Raw genomic sequence first — 22,131 nt, 5'->3', positions numbered from 1 at the left:
GAACTTAAGACCTGGCTGTTTAAACGCCCTAGCCAGGACTGATGGGGTCTACTGTTTTAAATTGGTTTTTAGTCTGTTTTAGTCTGTTTTAATTTGTATTTATTGGGATTGTTTCATCGATGTGAGCTGCCCTGAGTCCTTTGGAGAGAGGGCGGCATATAAATCCAATAAATAATAATAATAATAATAATAATAATAATAATAATAATAATAATAATAATAATAATAATAATAATAATAATAATAATAATACTTATTATTATTATTATTATTATTATTATTATTTCTAAGATCAAAATATTTTTTTTTCTGTTTATTTCAGATTCTTTAAATTCTCAAGCTTATAATTGAAGCTTTCTTTCACTCATGATTAAAGGCAGACTCACTCAATGTTTTCAAACTTGTCATTCGAAAAAGCCTCTAATACCTTAGAAGTAGTTAAGGAGCAATTTTTGAAAGAGATTACAAAGTGAAATTTACAAGTTTAGTGTCTTTTAAAAGTCTCTGCCACAGTTTGGGAGATCCTGTTGTCTCCCAAATCACTCAAATCCACAGAAAATTCTTCTCCTACAGTCTCTTCATAGGGAACAACTGTCCACATGACATGTGAATGATCTCCTGGTCTTTATCCAGAAAAGTTCCAAGGAACTGATCTACTCACTGGTTTCTTGGTTTTTGCTGTGATCTTTGGCTCTGCTTTTGCAGAACCATCATCAAATCACCATACCTCCCCTAGAAGCTCTAGCATTTTTTTAAAAAGAAAGAAACATATAGATGTTTATTTAATGGTATCTGTCAACGAAATATATGTCTCTTCTTTCTGAAATTCCTTTGCACATCTCACATCTTCAGAAAGTTGGAAGTTTGGGAAGTGAAGAAAACATGTGCTAGTGACAGCTTGCATGAACTTGGTTATAGTTCCTAGCTTTTAGGTTTTTACTTACAGTCTACAATTGCAATATTTATTCCTCTTCCAGCATTTCCTTCTTGTTCACTTATGAGTCTGAAATAAATATGCAGTATCAATATATGATAGGCCTTTTCCTATATTATCAATTATATCAAGTTAATTGTTGTGTGACTTCATATTTTAGATAATTATTTTAATAGAGTGATGGAAGTTTCAGAATCACATGAATTTAAAGAAAGGTTTTGCCCTGAAAGGCTTGTCTAGATGAAATTCTCATAAAATGTTAAAGCTATGGTTTAATAATCATTGGTATATGAATCATAAAGCTCTACCTCTGATCTCCTCCTTTCTAAAGAGCTGGGATTTTATCTTCCAGAATTTATAGTGAATATAAATTCTACTGAATAGCTACTGAATGTCAAAGTAGTTGTTAGTTATTTGGAATGTCAACATGGCCTTAAATACTTACAATTTATCTTCAAAACAGATTTTGGGAAATTTCTCCTTCCCACCACCACTGAGCACGCGATAAGCATAATTCCCAGGCAAACACGGAGACCAGTGGTCACATTTCTGTCTTTTGGGGGCTGGCACTATAATAGAGAATAGAGAAGTAATCTTTGAGGCCAAACATTTGCAATTGAATCTTAATAGATACTGTATAAACAGGAGATTAATTTGTTTAAGCAATATTTTATTTTATTATTGCAGATCTTTTTGAAAAGCTTCATTTGTCAAGATCTTGACATAATTATGTTTACATTTTTATTGGTGCAATATAACAACTAGAACTTAATACATCAGTGATTTAACAGTAAAAAAAATCAGATTGATTCTAAACATAAAGAAGAAATAGATATTTTTTTAAAAATTAAAAACATAAATAAAGTAGAGATGTCATATATTAGGGAACCTCTGGTAACAGAAGATAAAATTGGATCATCTCTCCAGACATTGTTGGAAGACTGTAGGAAATGATGGAAATATATTTACAGAAATATAGCAAGCAGCAGAATAAAGACTAGTGGAGGTTTAAACCAAACTGTGCTACGTAGAAAATTTGGAAAACAACACAATTTTCAACAGGATGGAAATTGTAGCCAATTCATAATGTATCATATTTTGGATACATTAAATGAGGGATGAGCTCAATAAGTCTGTGATGCAGGGAAAGATTGGGAAAAATCAAAGTGAATGAGTTTGGTTATAGTGTGAGTGATAGACTGTTAAAACACCTGAGTTGGGAACAGATCATGTAGAAGAAAGACTAGCTAACTAATCTCCAAGAGCTGGTACAGATATCATGGCACATAGTCTCTCAAAACGAAGCCAATCTTTGCTTCAAAGAGATTTTATTTCAGTATCTTAACCAAGATTCTTAATGCATATTTTTTGTGTAATGGAAAGTCTCATGGTCTTCTATTCGTATTTATCGGTACAAGTTAGGGATCTTTTATTTCCATCTCAGACTGTATTCTGAAGAATATAATTTTCTCTGAGAAATTGTCTTGTTATTCACGGTTTCAATTTCCAATACCTAACATGGCTATCTGATGGTGTGCTACAAGCTTTTATTTTATTTTAGGTTTTTCTTGAACATTTTCAGCTGATCAATCTATATTTTTTCAATAGTTAATGTTTATATTTGTCTATTGGCATTTTTAAAAATAATTTTTCAATTTAACTTTTTGGATACAATGATATTTATTTCCTTAGTTTATCTTTTTATCTTCCCAGGAAAACAATGTATTCCTCCCAATTGCAATTTACTCTTTTTTCCCTAAATATTCATGCTGTAATCCAACTGCAAAAATCCAGATGGCTGCAGTACAAAACTGGAGCTTTAACTGCACTGTTTCAGCTGTTTTGATTTTTCACTCTTTGGATTTGGGTCAATATTTACCTTGCAAGCTGGGTTTACTAAGAAATAGAAGTTCCCCTTTAGCAAAACAAAGCACTACCTAGCAAATCAAAATCTAGCAAGAATATAAATTATATAGTGTTGTTAAGATGCAAAATCTGCAAATATGTACTTCCTGCATTCATCTTCCACTTCCTGCTGCGTCTTGTCCTTGAGAACATGCAGCAAATGAAGTGTAGTGAAGGTGGGTAAGGCTATGTCAGTACGTCTGCTTGTTTTAACTAAGCATGAATTGCATTTGTGGGCAGAGAATGCTCAAAGATTTCAGAAACCAAAGGAGACAATGAATCTACATTAGTCCAGCCATTCAAATCTGAGGTAGCATAAAAGAACACAGTCATTTTTTGGCAGATACAAAAATGAAAATGGAGTGCATCTTAAACATATATGTTGGAAATGTGATGACTTACTGGAAATTTTTGGCTTTTCTGGAAGCAACTGGTCAAATGTTAATGCTAATGGCTCTTGAGGTATGAGATATGCCAATACTGTCCCCAAATACCAAGCGCAGACAGATGCAAAGATGAAAGCTCCAAATTTCATAAAATCTGAAAAAACAGAAAAAAACAGGTTAAAAAACCCCAGATAAGGCAAGAAGAAAAAATGGCAATGAATTGATGCATGGATATATTGAATGATATGTAACTCGGTAGATTATTATTGGTATGCTAATTCATAAGCAGAGAATGCATAAAGTAGCTTAAATTAACATATATTGTTTAACTGATGCAGCTTAATTTAACATAGCTGTATGTAGGATGCGAGCAACCCGATTAGATATGTATTCATTTTATTAACTTTTTCTTCAGTGAATATGTGAATCTAGGCCAAATCCAAAAAATTCAGCAAAATGTACTTTTATGTATAGAGCTGCACTCTTGCTCCTGAATATAATACTTAGAATGTTAGTTTTAGTTAATAAAAAGAGAAAATGCCCATTGTCAATAAGGCCTTTTAAAACCAATGTTTCCAAGCAGGTGAAATATAAAGTCTGGGAATTGAGCAGGTAGAGCTGGTATCATCTCAGTTAAAACAGACTCAAACAGGGCTGTGACAGTAGTCAAAAATGTTAAGGTCAGCTAGGTGTAAAGCAGTAAATTATTCATATTTTTGAGACCAATCACAAGGAATAAAGCAGGGGATCAACAAAGCTTATACTATAATAAATGTGTGAATCATGAAGGTCTTTGGGTCATTCCATGTCAAGCGGTCAATACCCATACAAGGCCTTGGAACCTCAAGGAAGAAACCAAACTACAGGCTTGGGATCCTGAACCAAGAAACCCACCTGTGGCTGGTATTGCATGGCAATCAGGTGTGCCCCCTATGGCAATGGGGTTGCTGGTTCAAGTGCCTGAACTGGTAATGACAATGTCACCATGGACCAATGCAATATAATAGTAGTAATGATGTCTATATAAAATAAACAAGACAAAACGATATGACGTACATATGCAGATATGACGGCTGCAGGGGGCCATATTATGTTTCGGGAGTCCGCACTCGTTGTTTACGAGCGATTGCCCACTCCGACCCCCAAAGCACTGCTCGTTTCCCGGGTTGTTCAGAGTCTCAGACCCTGGGTCTACGGTTGATGTTATGTAATGCCAGGTCAGTGGTAAATAAAGCCCCACTCATTCATGATCTTATTTCAGAGGGGGGTGCTGACCTGGCAGGGATTACGGAGACCTGGTTAGGCCAGGAGGGAGGAGTTCCCCTTGTGGAAATGTGCCCGCCAGGTTTCCGTGCATTCCATCAGCCAAGGACTCAGGGAAGGAGTGGGGGAGTGGCAGCAATCATTAGAGAAAGTCTTTGCCCGAGGGAGGTCACTGTTCCTCAGATAGCGGATGTGAGTCCCTCCTTGTGAAGTGGGGTCAGGGGATTCAGATGGGCCTACTGATTGCGTACCTGGCTCCCTGCCACGTAACAGCGGTCCTGCCTGAGCTGTTCGACATTATAGCCGGGGTGGCGGTGGAAACCCCCAGACTTATTGTTATGGGGGATTTTAACCTGCCATCCGCTGGTGAGATGTCGGAGACGGCTCGGGAGTTCATGGCTTCCATGACGGCCATGGACCTGACCCAGGTAGTTCAAGGCCCCACCCACTTGGGGAATCACACTCTGGACTTGATTTTTGTCTCTGATCAGTGGCTGAATGATCTAAGAATAGGGGATATAGACATCAAGCCCTTGTCATGGTCTGATCATTCTCTCCTTCACATGGACTTTCAAGTCACTTCTACCCACCGCAGGGAGACGGAACCAACCAAATGGTTCCGTCCCAGGCACCTGCTGGACCCTGAAAGGTTTCTGATGGAGCTTGGGCCATTTCCTGAGACTCTGCCTCATGAGTCGACTGAGGACCTGGTGGTCGCCTGGGACAGGGCGGCTACTGCGGCCTTGGATCGCGTCGTGCCTTTGCGGCCTCTGACCCGATGCCGATCTCGTCTAGCTCCTTGGTTTTCCGAGGAGCTGAGAGAGATGAAGCGTCGGAAAAGACGCCTGGAGAGCGATTGGAGGACAAGCCGATCTGAATCTGACCGAACACAGGTGAGATCTTATATTAAGACCTACCTAGTGGTGATAAGAGTGGCGAAGTCTAGCTACTTCTCCGCTCTTTTTTTTTTATTGAAAAAGTTTTTCAAATACAAATTTTTCCCCCTTTTCTCCCCCCTCCTCCCTAACCCCCCCTTGCCCTCCCCTCCCCCTGTGGCTTCTTCAGGGTACAACCCAAATTCATAACAGATTATATAATACTTTACCATCCCCTTGCTCCATCCCCCATATGCTGACCCTTTCTTTCTAATAATGTTATTATATCCCCCTTATACTATACATTTCGGAATAACATTCTACTATAACATTATATAATAACTCCTAATTTAGCATAGTAATATTATTATATCCCCCAATTTAACAATTTCTACTCATGATCTACTCTTTTACTCCTCCCCCATACATATATCTCTTAAATCAAATCTTTTTTTTGTATATTAATATAACATTTCAAAGCAACCTTCCACTATAAAACTATATAATAAATCCTAATTTAACATTTATTCAACTCATAGTCTGCCCATTTCCTCCACCCCCATAGATATATCTCTTAACTCAAATCTTTTACATATATTCATATCTAAACATAATATCCCTTTTCTTCAACTAAACAATCAATAAGCTAACCTATCTCCACCCACATTCCTACAGAACTACCATACATAATAGTTCTTGATCTCTTTATTCTTCTGCCCACACCACTAAGAAGTATTCCCTTATATAAATAAAATCCTCAAATGACTTTAAGCTTGTAATCCATATAATATCTTCTGTAGTGTCTTTCAGCTGGATTGTTAACTCCATAACCCATATTAGGGTAACATCACATCCTAATTCCAACAGTATGTTCGGTATCTTCAATTACCATCTGCCCCCATCAAAAATAGATGACTTGATATATAAAAAACAACCACCCAAGTGACTTTATATTTGTATTCCATATAGTGTCTATAGTAGTATCTTTCATCTAAATTATTAATTCCAACACCGTAATAGGGTAACAACCAGATCTTCTGCGTGCCCCAATCCCATAACTCTCTTGCCTTGTAGCTCAACATAAACGTAATAAATTTATCAAAGAATCCAAAATAAATAATTCCAATCCATTCAGTTTAAGGCCCTTTTCACATCCCAAAAGTACAGCACTGCAGAGGTCTGTCACTGTCCTCAGGATAATATAAATCAATACTTTGCCTCAGCTATCTTTTCATATATTCAATCATCTCTTAGATAACTGGCATTGCGCTGTTGTTTAGTTTAAAATTTTTTGTTTTTGTGAGACCTGTTCTTCTTTTCTTGACTTTTTGTGGGTTAGATCTCCATCCTGATTTCCTTTCTATAAATTGTGTATCAACTATTTGGTTTTCATGCTGATCTATAACTTGATCTTGTTGGTTTTGCTTTTGTGGCTTAAGTCTCCATTCTGGTTTCTTTTCTTTGAGTTGTATGTCAACTGATTGATTTCTATGCTGGTCTGTAACTTGATGAATCATCACATTAGAATCCAAAGCCGCCTCTCTTGTATTTATAAGTAGTCCAGCTGTAACCTCTGAAGGAGAATCCAGAAGCTGCTCATCTACAAAGTCCTCTGTAACTTGTTGTTTTTCCATTACTTCCATCTCTTTCTGCTTATCCTGAATTTCTATCTCTTGATGATTTTGCTTTTCTTTATTCCACTCATGTATTATACATGAAGATGTTGAACCCATTTTAAGAACCTTATAGTAAAATTCTTCCGCTTTTTCAACAGAATTTAGTTGACATCTTTCTCCTTGATATCTCAATATTATGCCAACTGGGACATCCCACCTGAATGAGATGTTTTGTTTGTTTAGCTCAGTCACCAAAAATCCGAATTTCTTTCTATCTTTTAATATCTTGGGCGGCAACTCTTTATATATCCAGATCTTTCTTCCATACAATTGTAGAGTAGAATTAAAAGATTTTTGCACAATATCATTTCTTATTTCTTTATCTGTAAAATAAATCACCACATCTCTAGGCAATTGCCTTTGCTTTGCAATTCAAGAATTTACTCTATAGGCCTTGTCGATCTTACAAGATACCTCCTCTGGATGAATCTTTAAAATCCCAGCCAGAACTTCAGCAGATATTTTTCTTAAATCATCTCTATTGTTTTCCTGTAACCCTCTCATTCTGACCGCAAATTCTGTGAGCCTGTATTGCATCATTGTAACTTCTCTTTCAATCCCTTGTTTTATATTTTCTGTATTGTAAGTCTCGTGATCAACTTCCTTTTTAGACTTTACTTCAGAACTATTGTCCTGAATATTTATCAAATCATTTTCCATTCTTTGTATTTTATTGTTCAAATTATAAATCTTATCATCAACTTCCTCCATTTTAGACTCTAATAACTTGATATTTGTATCCATCTTTATAACTATTTCTGAAAAAGCATTAGTCACTGTTACAATCTTTCTTTGTAAGTTATCATACTTTAATTGTATGAATTCTTTAATTTCCTGCTTAAATTTTTCAAAATTCTGGTTCACAATCTCGTCATGTCTTGCCATTTCCTTCAAAACAAATTCTTTTAAATTAAAACCATCCTTCTGAGTCTGTAAACTAGAAACTTGCTCACACAATTGTAAATGGGGGAAACCCCCCCCGCTGCTTGTTTGTCTGGCTTTGTTAATTTTAACGCCATCCTGCCACACAGACAAACTCTTTTTGAAGAAAGAGGACTTCTCTCCAACAAGATCAATATCAGATCTCCAAAAAAAAAAAAAAGAAACTTAGAATAGAAATTTTTTCTTTTCTCTATTCTAGCCAGCACTGTTTGCTCCGCTACTTTGTAACTTGTTACGGAAGGACTTTCACTTTCGGCTACTTCTCAAGCCTCAGCGGTCGCCATTTTAAGCTTTTTTTTTCCTTCGCATAGAAACGCTTATAAAACCATTAAAAATACTTGCAGTTTAGGGTCCCAAATCCAGATCTCATCCTCTTTAATTAAGCAATCTGTTATTTTCATTGAAAGGCTTGATCTCGTCGCCTGGCTCTGCAAAAGGCAGAGGTCTCCCGAAGCTCGGAGCAGGGGCGAGGGAAATAGGGAGCCTCATCCTGCTTCGTCCCCAAGAGTAAAGGAAAAACTCTGGGGACTTCGCAGAGGGCTCTACCTGCCCTCGCCTGCTCTATCTCACATTTCCTTATGGAAATGGAGTTTTTCGAGCCGCCTTTCAGATGTAAAGGCGGCTCTTTACGAGCGACGGGGCTGGCGGTCTCAAGGGACCGTCTGGTGGTGACGGAAGTCAAACCGGAAGCCTGCTACTTCTCTGCTCTTATTGCATCTGCAGAGAACCGCCCAGCCGCGCTGTTTAGGGTGACCCGCTCCCTACTTTAGGTGGGGGTACGGGAAGATCCCTTAAAGGGTCAAGCTGAGGATTTTGTACAATTCCTGCATGATAAAGTCGCTCAGATTCGGGAAGGCCTGGACTCCGATTGGGTAGATCCAGGGGAGGAGACAGGGGCAGGTCTTGAGAGCGTTATCTGGGAAGAGTTTGACTCTGTGACTCCTGAGGACGTGGACAGGATTCTGGGCAAGCTTAACGCTGCCACATGTTTATTGGACCCGTGTCCCTCCTGGTTGGTACTGACCTCCCGGGAGGTTACACGAGGCTGGCTCCAGGGGATTATAAATGCTTCTCTGAGTGAGGGTGTCTTTCCCGCTGCCTTGAAAGAGGCGGTTGTGAAGCCCCTCCTCAAGAAGCCTTCCCTGGGCCCGGCTATATTATCAAATTATCGTCCAGTCTCCAATCTTCGCTTTGTTGCGAAGGTTGTTGAGAGTGTGATGGCGCGACAACTACCCTGATACCTGGATGAAGTTGTCTATCTGGATCCGTTCCAGTCGGGCTTCAGGTCACGATACAGCACGGAAACAGCATTGGTTGCGCTGGTGGATGATCTCTGGATGGCTCGGGACACAGGTTGCTCCTCTATCCTGGTCCTATTAGATCTCTCAGCGGCTTTTGATACCATCGACCATGGTATCTTACTGCACCGGCTGGAGGGGTTAGGAATAGGGAGCACCGTGCTTCGGTAGTTCTCCTCCTTCCTCTCTGACCATTCGCAGTTTGTGTTGGCAGGGGGGCAGAGGTCGACCTCGAGGCACCTTATTTGTGGAGTGCCGCAAGGGTCAGTCCTCTCACCCCTTCTGTTCAACATTTATGTAAAACCGTTAGGCGAGATCATCCGTGGTTTCGGGGTGAGTGTTCATCAGTATGCTGATGACACACAGCTATACATCTCCACCCCAGACCACCCCAACGATGCCCTTGCTGTGATGTCCCGTTGCCTGGAGGCCGTGTGGATCTGGATGGGGAGAAACAAGCTCAGACTCAACCCCTCCAAGACCGAGTGGCTGTGGCTTCCGGCATCCCGGTATAGTCAGCTGGTACCATCACTGACAATAGGGGATGAGATCTTGCTCCCCACAGAGAGGGCCCGCAACTTGGGTGTCCTCCTGGATTCACGGCTATCTTTAGAAGATCATTTGACAGCCGTGGCCAGGGGTGCCTTTTATCAGGTTCGCCTGATCCGCCAGTTGCGTCCCTTTCTGGATTGGGATGCCTTGCGCACGGTCACTCATGCCCTAGTTACCTCCCGTATGGACTACTGTAATGCTCTCTACATGGGGCTCCCCTTGAAAAGCACCCGGAGGCTCCAACTGGTCCAGAACGTAGCTGCGCGGGTGATTATGGGCGCAGCTCGTTACGCCTATGTAACACCTCTCCTACGTGAGCTGCACTGGCTTCCGGTGGTCTTCCGGGTGCGATTCAAGGTGTTATTTATCACCTTTAAAGCGCTCCATGGCTTAGGACCTGGGTACCTACGAGACCGTCTTTTGTCACCAATAGCCTCCCACCGACCAGTTCGTTCTCACAGGGAGGGACTACTCAGGGTACTGTCAGTCAAATTATGTCGACTGGCGACTCCCAGGGGGAGGGCCTTCTCTGTGAGGGCTCCAACCCTTTGGAATGAACTGCCCCAGAGATACGGAATATCCCTGATCTCCGTGCTTTCCGCCTCAAGACCCTGATGTTCCAATAGGCAGGGCTAAACATATGAACATGTGAATGATTTTTTAAATGTGATCTAATTCTGGGTTTTATTTAATTGACCAAACTAAGTAATAATTTTAATTAGCAATTTTATGATGTTTGTGTGTCTATATTTTTCTTGACTGTACACCGTCTTGAGTCCTTCGGGAGAAAGGCGGTATAGAAATATAATAAATAAATAAAATAAATAAATAAATAAAACAATAATGGAATGCGTGTGACATTGCCATAGCAACGTCCTCAACTTTGTCTCTATTTTTAGGGCTTTATACATCAGCGATGAAAAACCAACCCTACTTTTTTAGGGGGTTTGAAACATGGTCTTTCTAATGAGAATGATTTAACAGAGTTTCCAGAAGGTCTTCTTTTGTAAAAGCGGGCTGAAAATACCTTATTTTTGGCATTTTTACAAAAAATGTCAACTTTACACTCAATTTGTAAACTATTGGAAAGCAGTAGGAAAATGAAATTTTATTTCGGGCCTGGCCTAATTTTCTCCCTCTTTTATAAAAGATTTTTAATTTTTAAATATCTTTTAGTATTTTATATATTCAATTTTAAAATTTGGTTTTAAATAGTTTGGGGTTTTAATTTATCTGGACCAAAATTATTTAATTTGATTTTAATTCTACTTTTAAATTTTGTATGTATGTGTTTTATTGTTTGGCCTTGAGTCCTTCGGGAGTAGGGCGGTATAGAAATCAAATCAAATCAAATAAATAAAATAAATAAATATATTCGAAAATCTTGTGTTGCTAAGTTATTACACACAAAGTTTCACGTTTCTCATATCTTTCCTTCCAGAGATATAAAAAGCCAAACTTTAACCTTTTTTTCAAACCGCAATATTTTTTACCAACTTTGCTCCAAATTATCCAGATGGAGATCGCTCATGAGAATGTTTTTATTATTTTGTTTAATAGAGCACAAAAAGTTGTACAAGATGGCCAAGTTTTGTTTCTCTCAACAAAATATTGCCGGAGATATTATGTCTCAAAGTTGCTGGAATCTCAGAGTCATACTGTAGAAGGCTGTGGTATGGGGTCACACAAATGACTATATCTCTGCAAGTATTGCATCGGCACATGTAACATTTTACCAATGTTCATTGGGGACATGTGTGCATGTTCACACAAAATTTCATCAAAATCCGTGATGGTTGAACACGGCAGTTTTCTGAAATCAGACCACTTGATATGGAATGATCCTTTTGTTTATCAGATTTTGTTTTCAGATTTTTTTAGAAAAAATCTGAAAAATCAGAAAAAATAAATTATCAAACTACGTGACACTACCAAAACCAACGCCTAAAAAATCAACACACATACACAAAGCTGTTAGTGAAAGTGCAAGCTGTTGTCAGGCCCAGTCCAAGATTGACATAGAACAATCCAGCCAAAGTTCAGTTCTTTATTTGCTCACACCATATATTCAAAATCTTGCCAGAATAAACCTATACCATTCTACCCCGGATGGTTCTAGGGAGTAGCTATCCTAAATCTCTGTCTTGGATCCAGCTCTGGTTTGTGTTGCCTCTTTGCCCTTCTTGGAATGTGCTCCCTTCTTCCTGGGAAACTGCCACTTCATCATGGTCTCCACCTCCCTCTTCAATCCATCATAGGTACATTTTTTAATTTCCTTATTTGTTTTGAGCCAATACTGACTGTGATTTCAATTAAGATACATATACAGTCTATATGTCAATCAGAAAATTGTTTAACACATGAAATGAAAACATATTTTTTTTTTTAAAAAAAGGCTGAACAATTTCAATAGATACACAAACATACAGAGGAATTACCAACTCAGATCTTTGGTTTTGTTTTGCATTAATTAAGTAAGGTTTCTTTGCTTCCAAGTATTTGAGGTTTAACAGCATAGCAAATCTGTACACAATGCTTTATTGTGGCACACATCTTTCCCATCAACAGACTATTGGTCTGGATTCCATCCTCCATACAACTTCTACCTTTCTCCAAAAGTTATTGTACTGAGATGAAATGTTGCCTCAGTGTGGTTGCTCTTTTTTTAGTTGTATCCAGACTCTGCAGTTAAGGAGTGTTGTTTCTATGCATTCTAAAAGCTTATGGTCCTGGCAGTTGATTGATAATCATGTTACCTGTCTATAATAGCTTTCAGTCTTAAGAAATTGTCATTTTCTTATCTTCTTTTAAACCCATCCACAATCTTAGCCTTTTCGTTTGTAGGCTGGAGTGAGGCTGCCTCTTGACATCAGCACATTCCTGGAAATGTCAGGATACAGTTCAATTAACCAGGCAGCTAAAATGCTGGCATGACTGTTTGCATGTAATTGTGAATGAATGTATGAATAAATGAGCCCATCTCTCAAGTTATTGGGTCCTTTGGCAAAAAGCATCAGCTATGCTGAGCTTTGGGAAAGTGGAATGGGAAGGCTTTCTGACTGCAGCTGGTTTTTCCAGGCATAGACACCAACCCCACCTTCATTCCCTCGCACCTATTGATATGGAAATAATGGCACCAAGTGTGGGTAGGTCATATACTGGGTACATGTTCATCTCAGTATCCTTCTCTCAGTATTTGTGGAAAAACCTGAAGGGGCTACATAGCAGCTTAAGACTTCAGAGCTGTTTTCTCCTATGTCTCTGACCTTCTATCTTCTATTCCTTTGAGTGGGCATACATTATTCCCTACACATTTCTTCTCCCTACACAACAATCCCTTGAAGATGATTAGCAGCCATGCTTAAAAACAGGGCTGTGTGTCATAACATTTTTTTAAAAATAGAATTCTTCATCGGCCAAGTGTGATTGGACACACAAGGAATCTTTCTTTGGTGCATATGCTCTCAGTGTACATAAAGCAAAATAAAATACATTCATCAAGAATCATAAGATACAACATTTAGTGATACTCATAGGTTACTAATAAGCAATCAAATCGTACTAGGAAACAAAACAATATAAATTGTAAAGATACAAGCAACATGGTTATAGTTATAAGTGGGAAGAGATTGGTACTAGGAAGGATGAGAAGAATAATAGTAATACAGTCTTAGTAAGTTATTTGACAGTGTTGTGGGAATTAGTTATTAAAGCAGAGTGATGGCATTCGGAGGAAAAACTGTCCTTGTGTCTAGTTGTTCTGGTGTGCAGTGCCCTATAGTGTTGTTTTGAGGATAGAAGTTGAAACAATTTATGTCCAGAATGTGAGGGGTCTGTAGATATTTTCACAGCCCTCTTTTTGACTGGTGCAGTATACAGATCCTCAATGGAAGGAAGGTTGGTAGCAATGGTTTTTCTGCAGTTCTAATTATCCATGAAGTCTGTGTCTGTCTTGTTTGGTTGCAGAGCCAAACCAGACAGTTATAGAGGTGCAGATGACAGACTCTATAATTCCTCTGTAGAACTGAATCAGCAGCTCCTTGGACAATTTGAGCTTTCTGAGTTGGCGCAGAAAGAACATTCTTTGTTGTGCTTTTTTGATGACATTTTTGATGTTAGGTGTCCATTTTAAGTCTTGAGATATGATAGAACCTAGAAACTTGAAGGTCTCTACTGTTGATACTGTGTTGTCTAGTATTGTAAAAGGTGGTAGTATAGGAGAGTTTCTCCTAAATTCTACCACCATTTCTACGGTTTTGAATGTATTTAGTTCAATATTGTTCTGATTGCACCACAAGGCTAGTTGTTGAACCTCCCGTCTGTATGCAGATTCACCATTGTATCATCTGCAAACTTCAGTACTTTTAACAGAGGGATATTTTGAGATGCAGTCATTGGTGTATAGAGAGAAGAGAAGTGGAGAGAGCACACAGTCCTGGGGGGCCCCTGTGCTAATTGTACAGGTGTCTGATGTGATTTTGCCTAGCTTCACCTGTTGTCTGTTAGGAAGCTTATGATCCATTTACAAGTGTGGTCAGGTACAGCCTCATCTCTAGCAGACGGTTTGTATTTGCCTAATGTTAAAATGGTATTCTCCATCATCTTCTGACAGAAGTTTTGTTTTATGCCTGATTTCTGATGCTTCAATAACTATTATAGTTATAGTTAGGAACTGAGTTCTTTCTAGTTCCTGTTGGCTGCCTTTGGCAGCTACAAGCACCTAGTCTTCTCCCCCTGCCACCCTTAGTTCCTGGCAACTTCTTTGGGCTTGGTCACCAAACAGATGAGATATCTGGCTGTCTTTAATGCCGGACTGGCAATCTGCAAAGCACCAAAACAGAATTACTGCTTGATCCCTATCCAAATGAAACTAGTAATCTCATGTGGCAGAATGATGCTGGCTGAAATGAAGGGGAGGGAAGCCACCAGAACTTCTTAACAGCCATCAGTTGTTGGGAAGCCACAAGAGAGACTGTGTAAGAGAAAGCAAGGGAAAAAAGAGGGAAAAAAAGAGAACAGCAAACAACAACAACAAAACCAAGCAAGCAAGGGATAGACTGAGGACAGAGATTATAATGAAAAACCAACAGAAACATAAGCAACTGAGAAAGGGGAGTGAGCAAAGGTATTTGAAACAAACCAGAAAGACTGGAATAATATCCCCATGAGGAAAATGGTCGCATTTCTACCCTTAAAAGCCACTGCATCCCCAGCAAAAAGTCACTATTTTCAGCCCCATCCTCATGGTGAAGTTGAATTTTAAACCTATAGGAAGTTACCAATCCCTGCTATCAGTCTAAAGAGAGTGTACTGCAGCAGAAGTAAAAATCAACAATTAAACATTTATTCTGAAGATTAATCATTTTTACTGCACAATATTGTATTAATATCTTAAAGTATAGCAAGACTCTAGACCCTGACCTCTACATGGCATTAAAAACAACAACCTTGGTAAGTTATATTGCAGGACAATATTATATTGCATTTTGTGTAACGGACTTTGGACATTCAAGATTTTACAACGTCTTTCATGACAAAGCACCCTCCTTAAACTACAGATCCTACCATTCACAGCTAACATGCTCAAACCATAGAGTATATACTCAGCACCCTCAAATGTGATTGTATGTTATACTCATCTCTACGGAGGGACTGCAATTATTTTCAATTTACTCTGCACTGTAGTATTTACTCATCCAAGACCCATCCAAACTGGATTCATTGGGTTAAAATATTTTGTTCTGCTGTGGAGGAATAGTAGAAGTTGATAGCAGAAGGTATTCAGGGACCAGATATCTGAATACATTTTGGAACGTAAAATAAGGCACTAGTATGTCCTCTGGACTGTGTTCGGTGTTATTAAACCAAGTGTACAAAGTAAAGGAACAATATTTTGTTAGACATAAGAGGCAGAGGAAGTGGGAACTGATTTCTATAGTACTAAAAATACTGTTTTGAGATGGGGAACAAGCCCTTCCCTTTCTTACAAAACTTGCCATGGTAAAAATCAGAGAATCTGTTTGAAGGAGGAATGATCTATAATTATAAACAAAATACATCACAGAATATATTAAAACTGTTTCTCTGTCATGCAGATAACAATACATTTAGAGACAGGTTATCCTTTCTGAATTGGAGATGATCAGACTGCCTCCAAATTCTTGGCTGAACTGCAGCTGCTATGAAATGAGAAACAAGTTTGGTGCCTGCTCCAGCACATGGGTGCCATTTTAATTTATATTTATCTAATATATTTGATATATTAGTAAACATGGAGGGAAAGGCCCACTGAAGCTCTGTTATAAAAACAAATCCAAAATAAAACAGCAAACAAAGTCAGCTCTCTTAGGAATGCTGCTTCAAATAACAAGAAAAAGAGAAAAAGACAAGTTTTGATATAGGGCAAAAGGTTTGTAAAGAATACTCACTCTTGCAGTTGGTCCGCATCAGCATTGTTTTTTGTAAATTCGTAGGCCTCTCCAAAACTATTTTTAGCCGGCTGCAAATCTTGGTAGCAATTTCAGCCTACTGCAGAATATTACTTTTTTTCCTCTTAGCTGGAGGGAAAAAGCTGGGAGCATATTACTGCTGCACCTGGCTGCTGCCTAGTCACACCCTAAATTACAACTGAAGGTGAGCAAAGGGAGGGCAGTCCTACGAATTGGTGAAGAAGGAAGGCTGATTGATGGAAAATGAACTGCCCGAATGTTGCATAATCAGCTAGCTGGGAAATTTTTAAACCTTTCCAACCAAGCTGTTCTACCTGGAAAACAAGTTCTAAAGTAAACTTAGCAAATAAAGGGAAATTGTTGCACTCTAATCATTTGAAAAGAAGTGCCAGCTGGTATGACAGGGCTTGTGGTCTTCAGATTACAATACAAGCATAGATGCTGGCTTGTGGCTTGTTTCTTGGTAAACGTTTAGAAACTTTTCTTTATCCTATTAAGAATGTATAAACTCATGCAAAGTTAGCTGATGATCTCTCTGGCTACTCTACTGCACATTTTCTTTGAAGATATTGGAGTATGTATTTTTCTTCTCTCTTCAGAAATAATTTTTTAAAAACCAAGTATAGCACAAAAATAAGACAAGATTTTTAATTGTTTTGTAAAACTCAGCTAATTTATTATACTCTTTATAATGTATTGATGCTATTTGTACCTTACTTTGAGACGGTCCATTTTCAGGACATGAAATTATGCCTGCTATTTCTATTTTAAAATTGATTGAATTAGCAAAGATGGCAAAATTAACTGCTCTTATTAAAGACAGTGGATTAGACAGGTTTATAAGAACAGGTTTATAAGAAGTTTTTTGTGGATTTTCTACATGTTAAACAAAATGACAGATGACTAACAGGGATTTGAAGATTAGTTTTAACTCTGGGATAACCTGTTGACTGTTTGTTTACACACGCACATGCGTGCGAGCACACACGCACACACGCAGACTTTGGGTCGATTTGGTTATTAAATAAATAGATTTCCACATTAGGAATTTTGTTTATATAACATAGCATTTTTGTTAAATACAGATGGGCAAGTTTATAACTATTTGTAGAGCCATTATGTTAGAGGAAGGGAATATATTAGATTTTTGATGTATCTTTCAGTATTCAGCCATAGTGGATTTTTTTTGTTTTGTTTAATGGTAAATATATTTGATATTAGGCTTTTTCTTCTTTTTTATACATATGTTTTTTCTTTTTGTTGTTAGTGTTGGATATTTGTTAGTCTTTTTTATTTATTTTTTTTTGTTTTTTATTTTATCTTTGGCGATAAAAGAATAAACATGTTTGAAAAAAGAAATTAAGCCTTCCATTTCTATAAAGAAAAAAAGCAGAAAAGTAGCCATTAAATTAAATAAATATAAATTGTTAAATAATATCTAACAGCCTTTTTAATATTATACTTCTTGGATTGAATTATCGGTTTTGACTTCTGAGAGAATCCTAGGACTGTTTCCTCTACCTTGGCAATAATATTACAACAACTAAATAAGTTCCTTAGCTATATTGATATGACACCTCAGTTATGCCATTAACCAGTCTTTGTTGTTGTTGTTAATCATGAAGTTGTGTCCGACCCATCGCAACCCCATGAACAACATTCCTCCAGGCCTTCCTGTCCTCTACCATCGCCTGGAGACCATTTAAGCTCACGCCGACTGCTTCATGACTCCATCCATCTACTGTCCCCTTCTTCTTTTGCCCTCAATTGTTCCCAGCATTAGGCTCTTCTCCAGTGAGTCCTTCCTCCTCATTAAGTGGCCAAAGTATTTGAGTTTCATCTTCAGGATCTGGCCTTCTAAAGAGCAGTCAGGGTTGATCTCCTCTAGGACTGACCGGTTTGATCGCCTTGCAGTCCAAGGGACTCGCAAGAGTCTTCTTCAGCACCATAGTTCAAAGGCCTCGATTCTTTGGCGCTCAGCCTGTCCGTACTGTTTCATGATAAGGATAATCCCATTATTGGTGTGTGTATGTGTGTATGGGGTGTGTGTGATTCCTTGTTTCCCCCAACTCATTATCCTATTTTGACTAAAGACCTTCCAGTCTCTAACTACTCTGTTCATTCAGACTTGCAGTCCTTTATTGTTGGAACCAGTAGGAGGTTGCACCAGTTCTATATAACTGGTAGTAAAACCGGCGGGAAGCTCCACCCACTGACCCCCAACATCACTAAAACGCTTCTGCGCATGTACAGAAGAATGCACGTGTGAGCGAGCGAAGTGAACACATGCACGCGGCCCCACTGCGAACCGGTAGTAAAGGTAAGTAGAACTCACCCCTGGTTGGAACTATATATTTAAAAATGTGATCTCAGATACTTCCCTGCCCCATTTTAAAAAAAATATTTCCTATAATAAAAACCATGCAAAAAGAACCTGACATGTTGCAAAGTGAAGCCCCAGTCTGTAACATATTTATTTGGAATGTTAGAATTGGGCCCCTTGGAATGACACTGAAAATTCTCATTTTCATCAAAATGTCAAAAGCAGCACAGTGCCATTTTATCATAAGATCCGCCCTTTTTATACATGTGCAAACATCATTATGCATGTACAAAACAACCTATCCGTAACTATGACTTTCAGGTCTTTTAACAGTGTTCTCTTTGCCACTGTAACTGAATCCGTCCAGTTTGCCATTGGTTGTCCATTTCAGATATACTGGCCAGTTTTTCTTTTTCCAACTCCCCCTTTTGCATGGCTTGCAGTAACCATGCAAAACTTCAGATGATCACTGGAGGGCAGAAAAGAACTTTGATTTCAGTGCAGCCCAAATCTCTTAGTAGCAATCAGGCTCAATAGAAGTATAAAAGTACATATGTTGTTTGCTCACATTTTGCCTTCAAATTCCTCATCATTTTTAGTGGTAAGTTTGGAGGAGTATGGATCTGCACATGTAACATAGTGCCATATCCCTTTAAGTATCAGATATATCAGACATTATGTGGATTAAGCACAAATATATACATTGAAAACCTAAATCCATAAACCACCTTAGAGAAAAATGCTTTAGCATATAGTGTATGTCTGAAAACAAATTACCCTAGAAAGGTTTTTAATGAAACGCCAAGAGTTCAAAAATCTAATGACTGACATGTATTTTCACAACTAACCTTACAATGGTAGTTCATAATTTTGACAAGTTTTATGGTTTTATTTATCACTTATAGTGCACCGACATTATTCTTACTGTTGTACGAAGATTGAAAAGTAGAGGCATTCTTGCTGGCCTGTTCAACATATGAGAATCAATAACAAATGGAAACAAAATTAGGAGGGAAGGTGAAAGCAAGAAAATACAGATACCAATTTTTGATGTTACATAATCTTGGCAATTTGAGTGTTCTCTGAGCCTGGTTGTTTTCTTGAGAACATTTCATTACCTAAACGTCTGCAAGAAAACAGCCAAGCTCAGAGACTACCAAGAACCCCTCATTTCAAGCTTGAGCTACAAATATTCACCTTTCTTGGCTATTTTATTACATCTGTACATGTGGGCCTCCCTGTTTTCAGCTATACATGCATAGGTAATCTCCTGCTCGCTGATATCAGTTTATCCTCTATCCAATTCTGCAGTCTCAAGGCACAATATGTTTATCCCTCTTTGTATAGTCATATAGTCACTGCACAAACTTCTAAAAAAACCTGAAGTTCACTCTGTACGGGTTAACTGTCTAGGTGATAACTGTGAGCAATTTTATGTGCAGGACACTCCCAGAGTTCATTTAGAGTTCATTCCTATTCTTACTATTAAACAACTGACTGAAGATTTCCTAAAATAAAAGGGACACTTGTTTAAGCTATTTAAGAGTTCACATGTCCAGCCCACCTCACTATAGAAGCAACAATAACTGATTGGATGGTCCTGTCAACACACTTACCTTTGTTCAATTTGTCCTTTAGAAAAATAAGGCTTGTTTTCTGATTGTTTCCACATTCTATTGCAGACTAAGTATTATTTACTAGCCAAATTCTTTTCTTTTAACCATTCTAATTTGATAATTTTGTTTCAGTAACTAGCGTTTTTAGAACATTAGTTTTGAAATTATAGAGTTTATATTCAGCTATTTTCTTCTCTCTTTTTTTAGTGAATGAAAAGTTTTAATCATATATGACGTTAACACACAATGAGTAATACAGTGGATATCATATGGAACAGATGGTCACATATTATTTAGAGTAGCCAATTTTGGTCACAGAAATGCCTTCCTTCATCAGTATTGTGGATAAGCAAGATTCAAAGTTCTTACTGCCTTCAGGTACTTCACAAAAAGAAATGGTGTAAAAGGAACAAATGATATAAATTCCTCCAAGAATCATTGCCTATTCCAACTAAGATCCAATAATCTTTACTGAAGATGAAATCAACTTAGGAACAGACTAAATAAGCAGAAGTTAGTTGGCAGAAAGAGGGTTATAGGCATTAAGTTATTTTGGATTTCAAGCAAGAATATTCTATTCTATTCCTAAATAGAATAGAATTGCTGGAAAGCTCTTTAGATAAGCGCATCTATCTGCAGTGTTGATTTCATTTATTTCCAATGTGTTGTGGATTGAAAGGATGTTGTGATAATTCAAATTGCTATAAAAATTTCTAAACATTTACTTTCAAATCTTGTACTTACCTTGGTTGTGAACCAGAAACAAACGGACCAGCACCTGTCCACCCACCACACTTTGACTAGCACTGTTTTAGATAGAATTAAGACATGTATAAATCTTTACTTGTAAAAAAATGGTTTAAGAGCCATGGAGTTTTCAATTCACTGCATTTTGCCCTAAAGTACTGTAAATATGTACATTACTGCAATTTAGGTATGGTTTAGTCTTCATTAGACGAACACAAAATGTAGAATGTTTTATAAACTGCCACCATTAAGGAATAAAATCTATTAAACTTGCACACTGCCTACCTCTCAACAATTCTGGGTGATGCACAATAATCAATGCAATTAGAATTAAAAAAATAAAGCTAAAAGATGGCAAGCAAAATGAAATAAGATGGAATATAAATGCTTTGTGTGCTGTATCTTACAGTATATAATCGGATCGGTCCATGAAATCTATTTAGATAGAACCATCAAAACTGAATGAAGATGTTAGTTTCACCAAAGAAGCTGATGCTAAAAAGACAGTATTTTGAAAGGACCCATTTGGGCTTGCTCCCTTAGCTGCAGTCTACAAATACAGGTAGTCCTTGATTTATTTTAAGGACTGTCTGAAGTTACCACACTGAAAAAAAAATGACTTATGACCATTTTTCGCACTTACAACCACTGCAGCATCCTCATGGTCATGTGATCAAAATTCAGATGCTTGGCAATTGGTTTATACTTAGGGTGGTTGCAATGTCCCAGAGTCACATGATCCCCTTTTGCAAACTTCTAACAAGCAAAGTCAATGGGGAAGCCAGATTCATTTAACAACTGTGTTACTAACTTAACAACTGGAGTGATTCACTTAACAACTGTGGCAAGAAAGGTTGGAAAATGGGGGTAAAATTCACTTAACAAATGTCTTGCTTAGCAACATAAATGTTGGGCTCAGTTATGGTTGTAAGTAAAGGACTACCTGTACTAGTCTATCTCTCCATTGGGGTTGCCAGTCATCTTAAGTCTTACAATGGATCCTATTTGTGCTTTCATTTGAGTCTGCTGCTTGTTTTCATTGAAGATAGATTGAAGATTAAGAATAGCTGTCTCTTGTGGAAACCATGACACCTTTCATAAAAGTAGCACAGAATTCATTGAACAAAATCAGTCCTTAACTAATCAGTAAACATGCCCATGGAAA

General features: G+C 38.0%; 1 protein-coding gene across 1 annotated transcript in view; it reads right to left on the bottom strand.

Annotated features, from left to right (window-relative positions):
• FAM3B (FAM3 metabolism regulating signaling molecule B) overlaps positions 1–16,603 on the bottom strand; it is a 29,638-nt gene extending 13,035 nt beyond the window's left edge. The window contains exons 1-4 of the mRNA XM_034423963.3: positions 16,260–16,603; positions 3,242–3,379; positions 1,380–1,503; positions 945–1,003 (exon numbers count right to left, since the gene is read on the bottom strand). Of these exons, the coding sequence (XP_034279854.1) occupies positions 945–1,003; positions 1,380–1,503; positions 3,242–3,379; positions 16,260–16,284 (346 nt within the window). The 5' untranslated portion in view covers positions 16,285–16,603. The remainder of the gene's footprint in view (positions 1–944; positions 1,004–1,379; positions 1,504–3,241; positions 3,380–16,259) is intronic.
• Between the last annotated feature and the right edge of the window lie 5,528 nt (positions 16,604–22,131).

This window comes from Pantherophis guttatus, chromosome 5 (assembly GCF_059756535.1).
Source record: "Pantherophis guttatus breed Tessera chromosome 5, ASM5975653v1, whole genome shotgun sequence".
Classification (NCBI taxonomy): Eukaryota; Metazoa; Chordata; class Lepidosauria; order Squamata; family Colubridae; genus Pantherophis; species Pantherophis guttatus.
This window is presented reverse-complemented; position numbering and strand designations above follow the sequence as displayed.